The sequence below is a fragment of the Siniperca chuatsi genome, linkage group LG4, assembly GCF_020085105.1.
Source record: "Siniperca chuatsi isolate FFG_IHB_CAS linkage group LG4, ASM2008510v1, whole genome shotgun sequence".
Lineage (NCBI taxonomy): Eukaryota > Metazoa > Chordata > Actinopteri > Centrarchiformes > Sinipercidae > Siniperca > Siniperca chuatsi.
Genome location: NC_058045.1, coordinates 6,130,412 through 6,145,621, shown reverse-complemented (window position 1 = coordinate 6,145,621; position 15,210 = coordinate 6,130,412). Strand labels below are relative to the sequence as shown.

Below are 15,210 nucleotides of genomic sequence, written 5' to 3'. Positions count from 1 at the left end.
TTGTTGAAGATTGAAGGTTTTGGAGTGTTTTTATGTTTGTATGCAGTGTGTCAGAGATAATAGATGCACAGGATTTTATGTGTTAAGCTATTCAACAACAACAGAAAATCTGTGCATAGTGCTTTTTTTTTTTTTTTTTTTACATTCTTATAGTTAATATCACCCCACATTCTTAAATCAAAAAGATCAGTGATGGCTTTGGCTCACTTTGGAGAATCATTGTGGTGTCAATCAAATTTTCCTGAGCAGTTCTCTTATTGAAGACAATTCTTTTGCATTTCAGATCACTTTAACTAATGTTATAACAGAACACAATGGCCTTACAGCAATTTTCACAGGCAAAAATGTATGAGTCACAATGATTTAATGCATAGAATCAGGTGTAATAAAAAAAACAATTACAGTGGCAGTCGTAATTAATGATTATGATCCTCACATTTCTTTTGTCATTGAAGGCTTAAAATAGCCATCAATTTACTTTCTCCCACATATCTAGCATTTCTCCTCTCATACGCTGCACTACAAGCTCCTGCTTTGAGGACAACAAAATACTTGCAGATTATAAATGCATTGGCGGAGCTCCTTCCCCTTCTCGGAATCAGTTGATGGTCATTTGTGGTGAAATCATATCCCCGCAGAATGCAAGTACAACATCACAGTCCAACCTAAGGCTAATAATGAACGGACAAGAAAATCTATTCAAATGATCATGTGGTTCCATTCATGCTTTGTTTCCTCATTTTGACAAAGTAAATGGAAATGCGAGTTGAAATATTAATTTCGACCAGCTGAACTTTTTCAACAAACTCTTAAAAACATTCAAGTTAAATATCAACTACAGGATAAACATTATTTCCTTGAAAACAAATATGTCAGTTGTACAGTGTAACTGTTGCCACCTACATTGTCAACACAATGATTATTCAAAATTTTGAGAAGAAATAATGAATCTATAAACTCAACAGATTTATTTGCTGCTCATATTTTAAAGGCTATCATCATTAGGGAGTGAAGCTTCACTGTTAAATTCTTGCTGGAAAAAACTACAATCTTACCCTGTTTGACATATGAGCTTAGTCTGTTGGCTATGAGTGTTATACCCAGGACAAGCTTAATAAAGACAGTCAAAAAGTCATTCTTCAAAACTGGGGGTTTTTCAAGAGCACACAAATAGATACTTTGACACTGGTGAACTCTCCGAAAAGGCCATCAATCATCTCACTGCCGCCGAGGTTTTTCCCTTTGTGGGATTAGTGTCTTGTTGGTTGTACACCCTTTAGGCAAATTGTGGTTATCAACTCAGATATGCAATCATTCACCCAATTCTGTTATCCCATATAGATAAAAAAACATTTGTCATTATCATAAAAGTATGCTATATCAACGTCGCTATCGCAAAAAGATAAAATATCTCTGATGCATCGTAGTGCCGAGCTACCAGCAAAACTGCGGATTCACTCCCAGGCAGCCAAGTACTTGATACCATGCGGATAGCATAATGGAAATGATGCGTGCATTGTGTTATGGTGGAACGGTGGTGGATAAAAGGCCTATTTTTCAGCCCATCATCATGTGGGTAGCCGTAATCCTCTCTGCCCTCCTCTATGTGAGTCCAGAGAAAACAGAGCAGTTGTATATATGTGTGTGTGTGTCCCAATGAGTAGGATCTTTCCCCTAACTTTATCAGATAGGGGAGTCTGATGTTTTGTTGTTCTACAGTGTGTGGGCTGTGGTCATCATGGCTTGGTAAAGGTCATCGATTACTCTTTTTCTCCCAGTGCTTCGCCTCACATCCCCTGCCCACATATCTAGGGTGGGGCCTCTCGTCCTACGCGACCAAACAGCGCTATCATCGCCAGGCCCCTGTACTTGTTCATTCATCAGCTCTGTCTCAGACTGTGTGGGTGTGTCGGGAGCTGGGGTCCCTCTCCTTTCCCTCACCTCTCTCTAACGCGCTCTCTCTCCTGCCCACCCACCGTCTGTCTGCTGACGTGGCCCGGGGTCGTTCTGGGCTCTGGCCCTCGGGCCCCTGTGTGTGTGTCATTCGCCCCTTCCCTCCCAGCGGCACTGTGTTATCGGTGGGATCTGCGTCTGTCTGTGTCTGCCAGTGCTGCTAGACGCAGGAGGAAACAGGATGCGAGAGGATCAACTGTAATCTCACAGTGCGCTTTGTTCCACACAATCCCGGGCCGATCACTGTATTCTCTACACGCAGGGCCGCCGCTGGACATTTACATGTGCCAACAATCACACTGCTACTGGCCCACTTAGGTGAGAGCAAGAGAGGGAGAGTTTGTGGGTTTGAGGAAAAAGACACTAGTAGGAGGGAGAGGATGTTAAGAGACCTGGAGCTTTATTTGAGGGTCTGATGAATATCAACGAATATGGAAATGTTAGGTCTGGAGGTTTCTTTTGTAATGAGAAAGGAAACATGTCATCAGTGGCATATTTGACTCGCTGATTATAGTGATGATGATAATGATATCTTCAATGATATGATGTGGGATTGATATATATCTCAGTAAATATGTTTCCATTGAAGATGAAACAAAGTCAAATGGGACTGAAATAGTGGAAAATCCTCAACACTGTCCTCAAATGAACTTGATGATTACCATGTACAGCACATACAGGCGTACATTTCCAGATCTGAGCAGGTGAGGTCCTGATTCGGTCTCATTATTAGGATGAAAGGGTGGGAAGAAGGATTTGTGCCTGTTTTAGCAAGTCTCGGTATTCAGTCAAAAAGCTTTATCTCCACCTCAGGGAGATCAGGAAGAAAAAGGATGCTTTTGAGATGTTTTCTGCCAGCCCAATTTTCTATGCCTGGGAGGCAGCTTACTTAGATTCTCAGCATTTAATACCAGCAACGTTAAATACCCTCATAATTGTTTTAGCTTTACTTCTCAAAGCCCTCCTTATTATATGAATCAAACTCGGGACCCTACAGTAAGAGCTGTGCCAAAGCGTGTCACTTCCCCAGCTCCATGATGTGAGTACACCGAGAATGTGGAGCCTAGTTCTGGTAAAACAATATTATTTTATTGTACAGGAACACGGCTGTGCTAATTCCTCAAGCTGCAAACCTCATGGACCACAACTTTGTCTATAATTTGCTGGGAGCATATGTTCATAGCAACGGTACATAAAGCGGAACGGAAAACAGTAGTAGAGAGCGCATTAGTGAGTGCAGTGATTGGTATACAAAGCAAGGGGTTTTCCTCCAACTTTCTTCCCCTTCCATGGGGCCCTGGAGTCACAGTTCCAGTGCCGGTACGGCTTTGGTTAGAGCTTGTTTTTTAAGTATTTTGGGTGTCATAACTTTATTATATATGTACAGTGTGGAAAAATAACCATTTTAATGGAGTGTACATGAACTTATACTTACAATCAGTGTTAAAAAAGCCTAAAGTAAATGAGATTTCTATTTGATTCACTCGTTTGCAGAAGTTTTGGGTGGTATGTTTCATATTTTGAACTTATCTTGCTGTATATACATAGTGTATATAGTGTAGATTTTGCTTTTTTAAATGTAGAGTAGGGGCTTTCTTGGCTTTAGGGTTTTCTCTTTATTTGGAGCGTGGAAGTGCAGTAAGACAGAGAGAGAGTAGGGGGAATAAGTAGAAAAAAACAACAAGATTTAGTTTAAAGTCAGTGAATCTACATGCAGCTCCAGAAAGAATATTCTTGACTACTTTGGTTATCTCCCTTTCCATTTAGTTGGCTGGTAAATGAGACAAAGTGGCAGGTGAGTTTTGGGCATTTTCAACTACCATGTCCTTTAGATGAAAAGAAAGGTTTCCTGTCCTGTTTGTAATATACTGTCTGTCAACATCACCACAAGTGTAAAGACCCCTGGCCACCAGCAGGTGACACTTTTCCCTTTGTTCACTCTAGTGCCATTTGTCCGTGACAGGATGTCCTAATGGACATGAAACTCTAAAACTCCAGTGTATCGTTGTGTGGTTGAGATGTAATTTCTTATGCAATCCAATCCTCCTCTGTCCCCGGGGTGTGAGTGCATGTCCGGGATGAGGGGGCCTTTAAAAAGCTTTCCCCTTCACTGCTCCACCAACAGGCTTGTCTTGTGTAGAGAGGCCATTCAACTGCACTGCTGGGCTCTGCCGGCCTATGTGTGTTTGTGTGTGTGTGTGTGTTTTCCTCTTTCTTGGCAAGACCCCCACCAGTATTCCAGCCTAAACTACTTCTCTCCAGCCCTTTTCATCTGCTGAATTTCTTCTCCTATCCTCTTACAATATCAGACCTTGCAGTAATTAAGTCGTATCTGTGCTGCAGTGCTCTTACAGCTCTATGTCTGCACGCTTCACTGCAGCTCACTTAGGCTGCAGACCTTCTTATGTGCTTGTGCAACCTTAATTGCCAGAATCAGAATTAAGTTTTGTGGCCAAGTGTGCTGACACAAACAAGGAATGTGACTCAGGTTGTCAGTAGCTTTCTCAGTGCCAGAAACTAAACATTAACACCCAGCTAACAAGATTTAAAAAGGCTAAAGAAGCACAACATATACAGTCATATATAGTCATAATAGTAACAAAGAAATGCCAAATGGTATTCAGAAAGTAAGGTACACGATGTAATATGGTGCTACATCTGATGGGATAGGCACACAACAAAATTGACCTTGGGTTGTTTTTTGGACAGAGCAGTGGCCTTCACAGCCCCGTGTTCAAGTCCCTTCAGTATATATTTTCCCTTTCCTCTCTTGTCAGCAACATAGCCTAACCATGGCCTGTGAGCGGTGAAGAAAGCGGAGAAAGAAAAGGCTTGTTGAGGTCAGCGGCAGTGTTACTCCATCAGCTAGCCTATGCTACACCAGCATTGCCTGTATAGTGTCGTTGGTTGTAAATCTCCTGTGCTGTGTCATGTGAAATTTGTCTAGCGGTGTGCCTGCCTCCAGCTCTAAACACAGATTGCCGTCTTAGCGGCGAGCCACTACATCCAGAGATTTCTTTTTGTGTCCCACTTTCGGCAGATGGTCAAAAGACACGACGGGCATAGCAGCAGGGGCCGGTGTCCAACGTGGTGTGGTCAGTTAATGTGAAGGCCAAGGCATACTGAGTCAGTAGCCTTCACTACATCTCTGGTTTTGGTCCCTGACACAGGGACATAACAGGATATTTTATGCTTGTGTATGAACCCTTGTACCTGTTCTGAGTGAAGCAATACTGATCTTCTTCTTCCCTACTTTCTTGGATAGTGTAGCAGACACTTGCCACTAAACTCCATTAGACATCTGTTTTAATATTCCCCCATTCTTCTCTCCTGGATGTTTCCAAGTTCATTGAGGTTTTTCTGGTCACTCCAATTTTCCACTGGCAGCTAGCGAGGCTATCCCAGGGTGGTTCCTCCTGGAGGGCTGTCAGGACTCTGGGGCCAGCTTCTGTAGGGCTTTCTGCTGCTGTTATGGGTGCTTTTTCTCCTCCGCATTTCATCAACCGCACGGCTGTTCAGCAAAGCAGGGCCTTCCTTTCCTGTGGGCACAGGAGTAAAATGATGTTGTTGCACACACAACATTCACACAAGACAACAGAGCATTGTTGTTAGTGTTAAAATATGGAGTTTCCTGGTTGTGGTTATATTAGTAAATTTGTTTTGGTCAGTGCACTCAGAACCTTTGGGTCTTCACTCACTTGAATTGTAATCTGAAAATAAGTTTTACTACAGTTCAAGCATAATGCAGGATTTATATGGACTTTAGTTTTTATGTTTTTAATTTAAATAATCGTCACACATAATATGATTTGATTTGGATTGAATAGGCAAGAGGGAGATTGAATGCTCCATACACATGGATATTTATATCCAGCAGCAACATATTTTAAGTGCTAAAAATCTGATTTCCGATGTTTTCTTTGGTTCATTGCACAAAGAAAAAAGAGGGTCTTGATCGCCACAGTTCCATGGCTTGTGTAATTGGCTTTCATTATGGCCAGGCAGAGCCTTGGCAGTGCCAGACCCACCAGGGGGTGACAACCAGTACAAGCCCCATCATCATCATTTTCCCCATGAGCAGCACAACTCAATGGGCCCAGAAATGGGCATGAATCTATGGCTCAGGGAACCACCCTTTCTCTGGAAACTGCCTTTATCCTGTTTTAAACATTACAGTGACGCTCTGTTTGTGCATCTACTTGCAAATGTGTTTTAACAGTGTATGTGTGTGAGGGTGGAGGGTAGTGTGAGTGTGTTGAGTATTTGCGTGCATATGCATGTGTGTGAATGCACGTACATTATGCTTGTGCGCCTGCATCCGTGCATGTGTGTGAGGTGGGGGCAGCAGAATGTTACCACAAGCTGGTGGGGCACAGCTCTGCTGCTAACCAAAGAAGCAAGTGGTTGTGAGTCAGTCTCCACCGGGCAAACCTGTGGCCGTGGTATTAGCTCTGCAGCCCCAGTGCCAAGATAGGAAATTAACAGTGGCTTTGGGTGAAAACGTCTCTGAGAGTTCAGAAAATGCCCCTGAGACTAGAATAAGAGGTGCAAAAAGTCTCTCTGAAGAAAAAAGAGGAAATGAAATAAAAAAACAGCTGCAAATGACTGCATATAAGCAGTTTATTTAAAGTACTTAATGCAAATTACTTTTTAAATGCTGAAAAAAGCTCCATAAAATTAGGCAATAGGCAAATCCAAACAGATAAGTGCATTTTACTGTTCTGCTTTATGCAGAGCAGCCATGCCTAGGCTAGACTCCAGCTAACGCTAGCAGCCTTGGCTCTATCTGACTGCACTGTCTGGGCCCATTAAATACGGTAAAATAAGCAAAGATTTTTATGTCTAGTAACTTTTAAAATTGTTAAAAGTTTATTTAGTCAGGCAAAAGGACACAAGCCATACTGTATTTTCTTCTCTCATGTCTGAGCCGTGTTTTATTTGTACTTTGTTGCTGCAGATGTAAACATTTCCTCCATTTACTCATTTTAGAATTTTATTTCTGTCTTTGGTGGACACGACTGTAGGTATGTCTGCAATATCTGACTCTAGGTAGGTACTGAATGTTTATAGAGTTTATTTCTTCATTTGGTGTTTCACAAGATTCAAAACTGTTGTAGCTCTCTTTTGTAGAAAGGGTTGCATATTTGTTTAAACTCCATTCTGTTGAAAACATATCGGAAATCTGTCACATTTGAGCATGTATATACAGTGAACCAAGATTTAACTTGTTACTTGTTACCAATAACTCACCTTAATTCATCAAGATTGATTACAGTTCTTCTTACTAGATAGACTTACAAATAAATTTCTCAGAGGAATCTCTGACCACAGATGATTTGGCATATCCTTTGCTCTTCACACCCAAATCTTCTGCAGCGTGCAGTGACATCAAGTCACAATGTCCAGAACGCTGGAGTTGCTGTTTAGATCTGAAGTAATACAGTGAAGTTTGTTGCCAAACTGATCTGACAAGCGTCTTGGCTGTTTCTCTGAAAGCCAATGAAGAAATGATAAATCATCAAGGAGCTTTTGGCTCTCTGAAGTGCAGAAAAAAAAAACATTTTACCTAGAGAGGTTCAAATAATTGCAACTGAGTACATTACACAACATACAAGAAAAGACTTACGAAACATTCTTCTCTGCTCTGCGGTTAGCCTTGTTTCTGCTGCTCAGCCCCTTCCAGATTACTGCCAGTTGAAGGGAGAATGGGTTTGTAATAGCCCACAGTCTGTTTCAGACCAGGAAAGGCCTTTTAAGCCAGCCCTCTGTAGCCATTAGGAGAGTAGTAGAGGACTCTGAGATATTTAGAAAGAGAAAGGAATGGTACGGCATTGTGGTTATCATCGACCTTTTGGCTAAGTGTGTAACATAGTCCTTTGGCTCCCTTTTCATCTTAAATCCATCATTGATATTCCAAAGAACTGTTATTCAATACCATGATTGAAACATGAAATAATAAGTTAATCAACAACAGGTTTGATAACCAATTAATCATTTAGGTCATTTATCAAGGAAAAATATTATTTGCCAGTTTCTCCCTCTCAAATGTAAAGATTTGCAGTTTTTCTCTATTTTAACATTTTAAATTGAATATGTTTGGGATTTGGACTGTTGGTCTGACAAACCAGGCAATTTGAAGACAACAAACTGGGCTCTGGGGTTTTCTGAAAGCGTTTTTCATATTTTTTTCATTTTCATTATAAAATTATAATGAAAATGAAGAGAATAATGTAATCCTTCAATTTGAGGGGTCACATAGTCAGATGGAAGCACAGACATAACAAATTGGATTCATTTAGATTTTCACACAGCAGTACTTAAGCACAGGTATTTTTCCCTTGTTTAGGTTTAGCTGCTGCTGATCTTATCTTGTGCAGTCTTGGTACCATCTGGCTCTTGCACCCCAGAGTGTCTCCTTTCTTGTCAGTGAGCAGTGTGAGTGAGGCAGCGAGACCTGTAGACCCCGGCTGTTTGCAGAGTGGGCAGCAGTACAAGGTGCTCCTGTAGAGGAATTCAGCACTTTGGACAGCACCTAGACCAGCTCTCCCCACTCTGGAATTCCAACACTGCACTCTCGCAGGCTGGGCCCGAGGACTTTGCGGTCGGAAATGTGACCACATTTCTACCAAGGTGCAGGAGGGAAGCTGTTTAGGAGAGGGAAGGAAAAAATGGTAGCTTATCAAGGCGACGTAGCAGACTTGGAATTACTGTGCTGTTTATCGAGGTCAAAACCTCTGCTGCATCTCATAATGTGACTGGAGTGCTGTTTTGAACGTTTGCTGTGCAGAAGGTGACAGTGGTCAGCATTAGCCCAAATAAGGGCATTCATTTTTACAATATTATAAAAGCATGGCAAATTCTCAGTAAAACAACTTTGGAACCTGTTTTGAGCTGATATACAAAATTGATTTGGGTTTAAGGTTCACAAAACAAAGGCAGGATACAACTGTTGTCCAATCATTTTCATCTGACATATACGTTTATATGGGTCTTTAATGCTTGTGGTGGGTGCTAAACATGTGCTGTAACTACAGAACAGTAACTGAACTAGGTTTCCAATTTAGTTATCTAAAATCATCTACAAATTGCTAATATCTCATCTCATCCCAGTATTTTTAAACAGAGATCTCTTCCCTCTTTCAGGCAGTCGGGAAGCAGCGTTCACCTACGCCATCACAGCGGCAGGGGTGGCCCACGCTATCACAGCAGCATGCAGCCAAGGCAACCTCAGCCAGTGCGGCTGCGACCGTGAGAAGCAGGGGTATTACAATCAGGAGGAAGGCTGGAAGTGGGGAGGCTGCTCGGCTGACATCAAGTACGGTATCGAGTTCTCTCGTCGCTTCGTGGACGCCCGTGAGATTAAAAAGACCCCACGCCGCCTGATGAACTTGCATAACAATGAGGCAGGCAGAAAGGTAAATAGGTTTTTCGTAATCTCAGATGCTTTGCCACAGGTGTGTGCTGTTGTGTTTCCAGATCCCAGGAGTACGATGTTATCTTAAGCGATAGAAATGATGGCTAAAATGACGGAAATCAGACTCAAGTTGTATTAAAGCAGAATTATCCCCTAAGTAAGTCCTTGAAAATAGATGACATGAAATAATCTTCCTCTAAAGACACAAAACATTTCATGACTCAATACTTGACAAAAATGCATGTGTTCATGCATGGATGCATAGATGCGTGTCTTAATGTGTTCCTTTGCAGAAGAGCAAACAGTCATAGATAAAGAGCTAAAAGTCACACAGTCATGTGACAGGACTGTGATTGACCAAGTGGTTGATTGATTGATCACCCAGTTTGCCTTTCAGCAGCTTGTTTTGCCTGAGTCAATTATTGACATTTCTTTCCATTCTAAGAGGGCGTCTTTTATTTCTGAGAGAGAGAGAGTTGGCAAACTTCATTATGGACATGTTTGTTTGCTATTAGTCATCCAAGAACAGTCATGGCGGAAAGAAAAAGAGAGAGAGTGTGAGAGGTAAATAAAAGAGAAGAGATGATGTTATACTGACAAATGGATCTAATTAATAACTTGGGCTTTATTGTGTCCACTGGGAAAATAGGGCCTGGCCAATGGTTGCCAGATGGAAGACTGCCATCCCCTCTTTCCAGTTCCTTTCATGGAATTATGAAGTGTAAAGTCAGGGACAGGATATTATTGCAGTTCTCTGCACAATACCAAAACATGTCACTGCCATTTGACTGCGTCTATTCAGGGTGTGAAAGCAGGCCGACAATGCTAGTGTTAACACAGCAGACTGATAGGGTCTGTGCTGCATGCCAGGGTGCTGGCATGTTGGACTGTCAGGGTCAGTTGGCACTATAGCTGTTCTCACTCTGGGGCTCGGAAACTCGGATTCTAGAAGGATGTGCAAAAGTCAGATTTCCTCTTTGCTGAGACAGTAGGAAGCTGAAATCTTTCTTAGAATGGAAGAGGTTATTAAGGATACAGAGGTCTGAGGCTTGTCTGGGTACACACTTGCTTTGTTTGATCCCATTTACACTTATTACCACTGCCAAGGACATTATGTTTTTGGTGCTGTTAGTTAGTTTGTCTGTCAGCAGGATTATGGAACAACTACTGGCCTGATTTTCATAAAACTTGGTGAAAGGGTGTAGCATGGGCCAAGGAAGAACCCATTACATTTTGGAGCAGATCCAAATCACAGGGCGGATACACTAATTATTTTTCACTTTTGTTAACATTGTGAGGTTTCAGCTAGGCACAACCATGTTTTGACATTCTATAATTCTAATAGTTTTGGAAATATATCCACACATATATAGTGGTTGCGCTTGCAGATTTGCATATCATAGAAGACTGGGCTACTCTCTGAGTGCCCTTCTAGTTGACTTCATGCATCTTGGGAGGATAGCTATTGGATATCAAACAACTAGTGTAAATACATCCAAGAAGTTTTCAAGACGGATTGAAATCTGATTGTTCAAAACACCTCGGGTGATAAAACCTTAGTCTCGCGTATAGTCCATAAATGTGATTCATCCATGAATTTGTGTCAGTTTATGGACAGTTGTTAGCTAGCTTGCCATTATTGCTAACTGTTGGAACAAACTGCTACAGTGCACAAGTTATTTTCATTCATTCTTGGCAGTTACCAAACTTGATTACCACCACCCTCTGGACTGGAGTACAGACTGTGATTTGCATGTAGCCTAAAACCTAGACAGATTGCCATCAGATTTGTGATCTGGCCAACAGAGACACATTTTTGTGGCTAAGTGTAAACCAAGGTGTATTAAGTTGCATCTGGATTTCATCTGGATATGAGATACTTGACAAAGAAATGACAAGTGTAAATGGACCATTGTTGGTTATTTAATCAGAATACACTGTTGTTTTTATGCAGAAGGTTATCTTCCCCTTTCTGCTAGGCTTTCTTTATTGTGAAAAATGGGTTACATAGATCTTGTTTCCCTGTCTACTGCAGGTGAGGTCAGTTTGTTCTAGTCTCAACATCAATATATTCAAGACAAATGAGCTGATCGAAATGATCCTGATTCTGATGAAGGAGGAAACGGTGCCTCCAATGGGATCCAGCTGAGATTTTGTTTTCTAATCACAGATAAGAAGCATCATTGAAACAGAAAACTATAATTACAATAGATTCCGTGACTAAACCGAATGTAAAAGAACACTCAGTGAATCATCAGATCTCTTTCAACTTGCGTCAGGGCTATGTGTTTGACAAGTGATCTTTAGATGGGAATCTGGTCATATTGGACTAATTAGTAACAGATCAGAGGCTTTGATGGACACAGTTTAAGTAAATGTTTCCATGCATCTGTCAGACTCCTTATGCCAGGCATTCCTTGTGGTTTTTGCACTATACATTTTTGGAAATCCTCATTCTGAATCAACATCTGAGGCAAGATTGACAGCTGACCCCGGCTTTTATGAAGTCGGGGGGAGCTCATGTTTTTTCAATCAAATGTCCTCAAATCGGTAAACTGGTACCACATGAGTCCATGGACAAGACAGACAGATATATTGAACAACTCTTGTGTACATTTTGTAAGTGTCTGATAGAAATGATGACTTGTGCCGCTGGCGAGGCCAGGTGCCAGGAAAAAGCTGCACTGGAAAAATGCCCTGCCAACCCAACTTACATCTTATACAACAATGACACATGCTTCGTTCAAGCAAGTCGGGGGTTCCTAATTTGGTTAAAGGAGTCATGTCAGGACTATTACAGACGTGTTAATATGACCCATTCGAACTCCACCCCCTCTTTCCTCTGTTCCTCTGCCTTTGAGAACAGTTCAGCAGAAAACGAAGAGGGTACTGTTTTTATTTTGAGGTTTTTTAGTTTCTTAGTCCCACGGGGAAAAGGATTGACACTTAAATACTGACGACAGAGCACAATATTTCCCATATTCCTCAGGACTAGGCAGCAAATAGAAGACATTCTGCCCTGTGTACCATATGTTGGAGATAACCCCAAAGAGAAATTAAGTCCAAGTCTGAGAAAGGGCACAACCTAAAACATTCTACATTATTGCATTTTATATTACTCTTTGACTAAAAGTATCTGAATCTATAAATGCATGAATGATCCACTTTCAAGCATGTGGCAACATTGCTTTCTTCTATTTATCACAATGTTGTTTAAGCAGTCAAATAAACCTCAAATCTCTTGTCCAGCTGTAAACAATTAATTGAGTTTGTCTTTGTTTTGTACTGCATGTGCAACACATTTAATGACACAACAATCTGGACTCAAATTTTCCAAGATGATTGATAGCTGTATAAAATACAAGCTTTTTTTCTGTCATTGATGTGGTTTAGGGAAGGTAGACAAAATTACAGGATGGAATATTACCAGTAAGTGCAATTTTCTCTCCTTCACAACATGCAACTGCATGTCATCCATGACCGCAAATTCAGATATGCTTGGATTTGCCTACTTCACAGAGATCTGTCACTCTGCAGTAAAACCAGATTGGTAATTTCTGACTGTCAAATTTAAGTACCTGCGGCATAAATGCACCACCAGCACAATCACCACTTACCAGAAGCATGGCTGTAGATAAGAAATGCCCCATTGCTATCACAGTTTTTACACAAACATTCAAATAAATATCTTATCTGACGTCTAGTTAATCTGACATATTTTGTTTCCACTAACATAGTGGCACAACACATTCAGCCAGCCTATGGGTAAAACTTGGTTATTCATTAATAAACCTCTTCACTCAAACAATTTGTCGTCAACAGTTACTACACCAATACAAGGTAATATGAGTGATATTTTCATTTAGTAAAATGTCAGTGGCTTTGTACATGGTGAGAATAGAGTGGCTGTGTCCATTTGAGAAGTCTTACTGGTATGTTGTTTTTGCATTTGCAGTGATAAGATAAACAGCATCCACAAAAAAGCGAAACTATCTGCATGGCTAGATACCACCGGAGGTTATTGAGAAAGTATTCATAATTTAGGTGAACTGACCTTTTAAGACAGACATTGGGTTTGTCCTCATTAATTTGGGGTTGGGAACATAATTTCACATCTATATTTGTTGTGACAGTTTTTTCTCTCTATTAATCGCCAGGTACTAGAAGAAAGGATGAAGCTAGAGTGCAAGTGCCACGGCGTCTCGGGCTCCTGCACCACTAAGACCTGTTGGACTACACTTCCCAAGTTCCGTGAGATTGGCTACGTACTCAAGGACAAGTACAACGAAGCCGTGCACGTGGAGGTAGTCCGGGCTAGCCGACTGCGCCAGCCCACCCACCTCAAGGTGAAGCAGACTCAGGGCTACCGCAAGCCCATGGAGACAGACCTCGTCTACATCGAGAGGTCGCCCAACTACTGCGAGGAGGACGCAGCCACGGGGAGCGTAGGCACCCAGGGACGCCTGTGCAACCGCACCTCGCCACATACAGACGGCTGCGACCTTATGTGCTGCGGGCGGGGCTACAATACACACCAGTACACCAAAGTGTGGCAGTGCAATTGTAAGTTCCAATGGTGCTGCTTCGTCAAGTGCAACACGTGCAGTGAGAGGACGGAGGTGTTTACCTGCAAATAAGGACACGAGGAACTCAGTGCCAGGAAGTGAGGCGCCAAGGACTAGCTGAATGAGGAAGACTCAAGCGAGCGATAAAAGTGTGACGTGGACCAGTGAAAGATATTGAAATAAATGAATGGAATTTACACTATCAGCTCTTCATGGCATCGTTTTGCACAGCAGAATCTATCTAATTTCTTTTCAGAAAGTAAATGCTAAATATCAGTAGGTAATACCCCAGAACTTTACTGTCACATAGAGATTGTGCTCCTGTACTGATGTATCCACAGTGAAGTTGGGACTACAGGTAATGAATGAGGCCCTTGATGGGAACTGTGCTCTGCACTCCGGGATTGTAATTGTTAAATTCACAAGAGACTCGTGCATGGAGAGGAAACACAGTAACCTGGGAGTTGATCAAAATGACAGCAGCTGATGAGGTTGTGACTGGGAGAGATATGTCAAGTCTTTGATTGAAAACTTTTAAGGGTTTTGTCGTATTTTCACTAAAGGGGAGCAAAAGTGAATCTTGACATGAATGACCCCCCAAATTGGCTGGGACTTATGTCGGAGGTTTGTAGAAATGAAGAACATTTTGTAAGTATGGTGCGTTGGGGTGCGCCGGAATCTGAGTGGAGAACTCTGTTAAACCTTCTGCTGCCAACTGGAATATGGTGGAGTATGTTAGTTTTCCAGTCACACTGGAACTGTCTGTTCTGAACACTGAAAATAAATTGTTTATTTATGTTATAGTATCTTAAAACGAAGCACTAACGGGTAGAGATGTCTTTTTTGTACTAAGTGTAAAGAAAAATACTTTTTAGAAACTCTGACTGAAGATGTGTGTCTATTAGAACATGATCCCCCAATCCCTTAAAAACCTGATCTTTTCTTAAAAAGAAAAAAAAGGTTTTATTGCTACTGGTGTGTTGACAACAAAAAACATCATTACAGTGTGTTTCACATTCAAACACCTTGGTTCTATTTTACTGTTGCATAGTTTGTTTGCAATCCTTTTTCCCCGAGCAGTAACATCTATTTGGATGCTTTTGCAATTTCAGTTAATAGACAGTAGCAAGAAAAAAAAAATAATTTAACTGCAGAGATCCTTCCTCAATTCATTAAACATGAAACTGATATGTTGCTGGATGTGTTGTTGAGTGCTGCACTGATATTTTCTATTCAGATACGACTCATAAGAACTAAATAAACTCCCATTTGACTCAG

The 15,210-nt window shown here is 41.4% G+C and overlaps 1 protein-coding gene and 1 long non-coding RNA gene across 4 annotated transcripts in view; one reads left to right on the top strand and one right to left on the bottom strand.

Annotated features, from left to right (window-relative positions):
• Positions 1–15,210, top strand: part of wnt7bb (wingless-type MMTV integration site family, member 7Bb) — a 31,747-nt gene extending 16,537 nt beyond the window's left edge. For both annotated transcript variants that reach the window (XM_044193881.1, XM_044193880.1), the window contains exons 3-4: positions 9,097–9,368; positions 13,525–15,210. In XM_044193881.1, the coding sequence (XP_044049816.1) occupies positions 9,097–9,368; positions 13,525–14,004 (752 nt within the window). In that variant the 3' untranslated portion in view covers positions 14,005–15,210. The remainder of the gene's footprint in view (positions 1–9,096; positions 9,369–13,524) is intronic.
• LOC122875099 lies at positions 362–9,089 on the bottom strand. Of its 2 annotated transcripts, XR_006377747.1 has the most exons (3): positions 7,580–9,089; positions 7,252–7,442; positions 362–5,492 (listed from the first exon to the last, which is right to left on the bottom strand). It is a non-coding gene; the product is annotated as an uncharacterized LOC122875099 (long non-coding RNA). The 2 variants fall into 2 exon arrangements; XR_006377746.1 differs by having other exon boundaries at positions 362–7,442.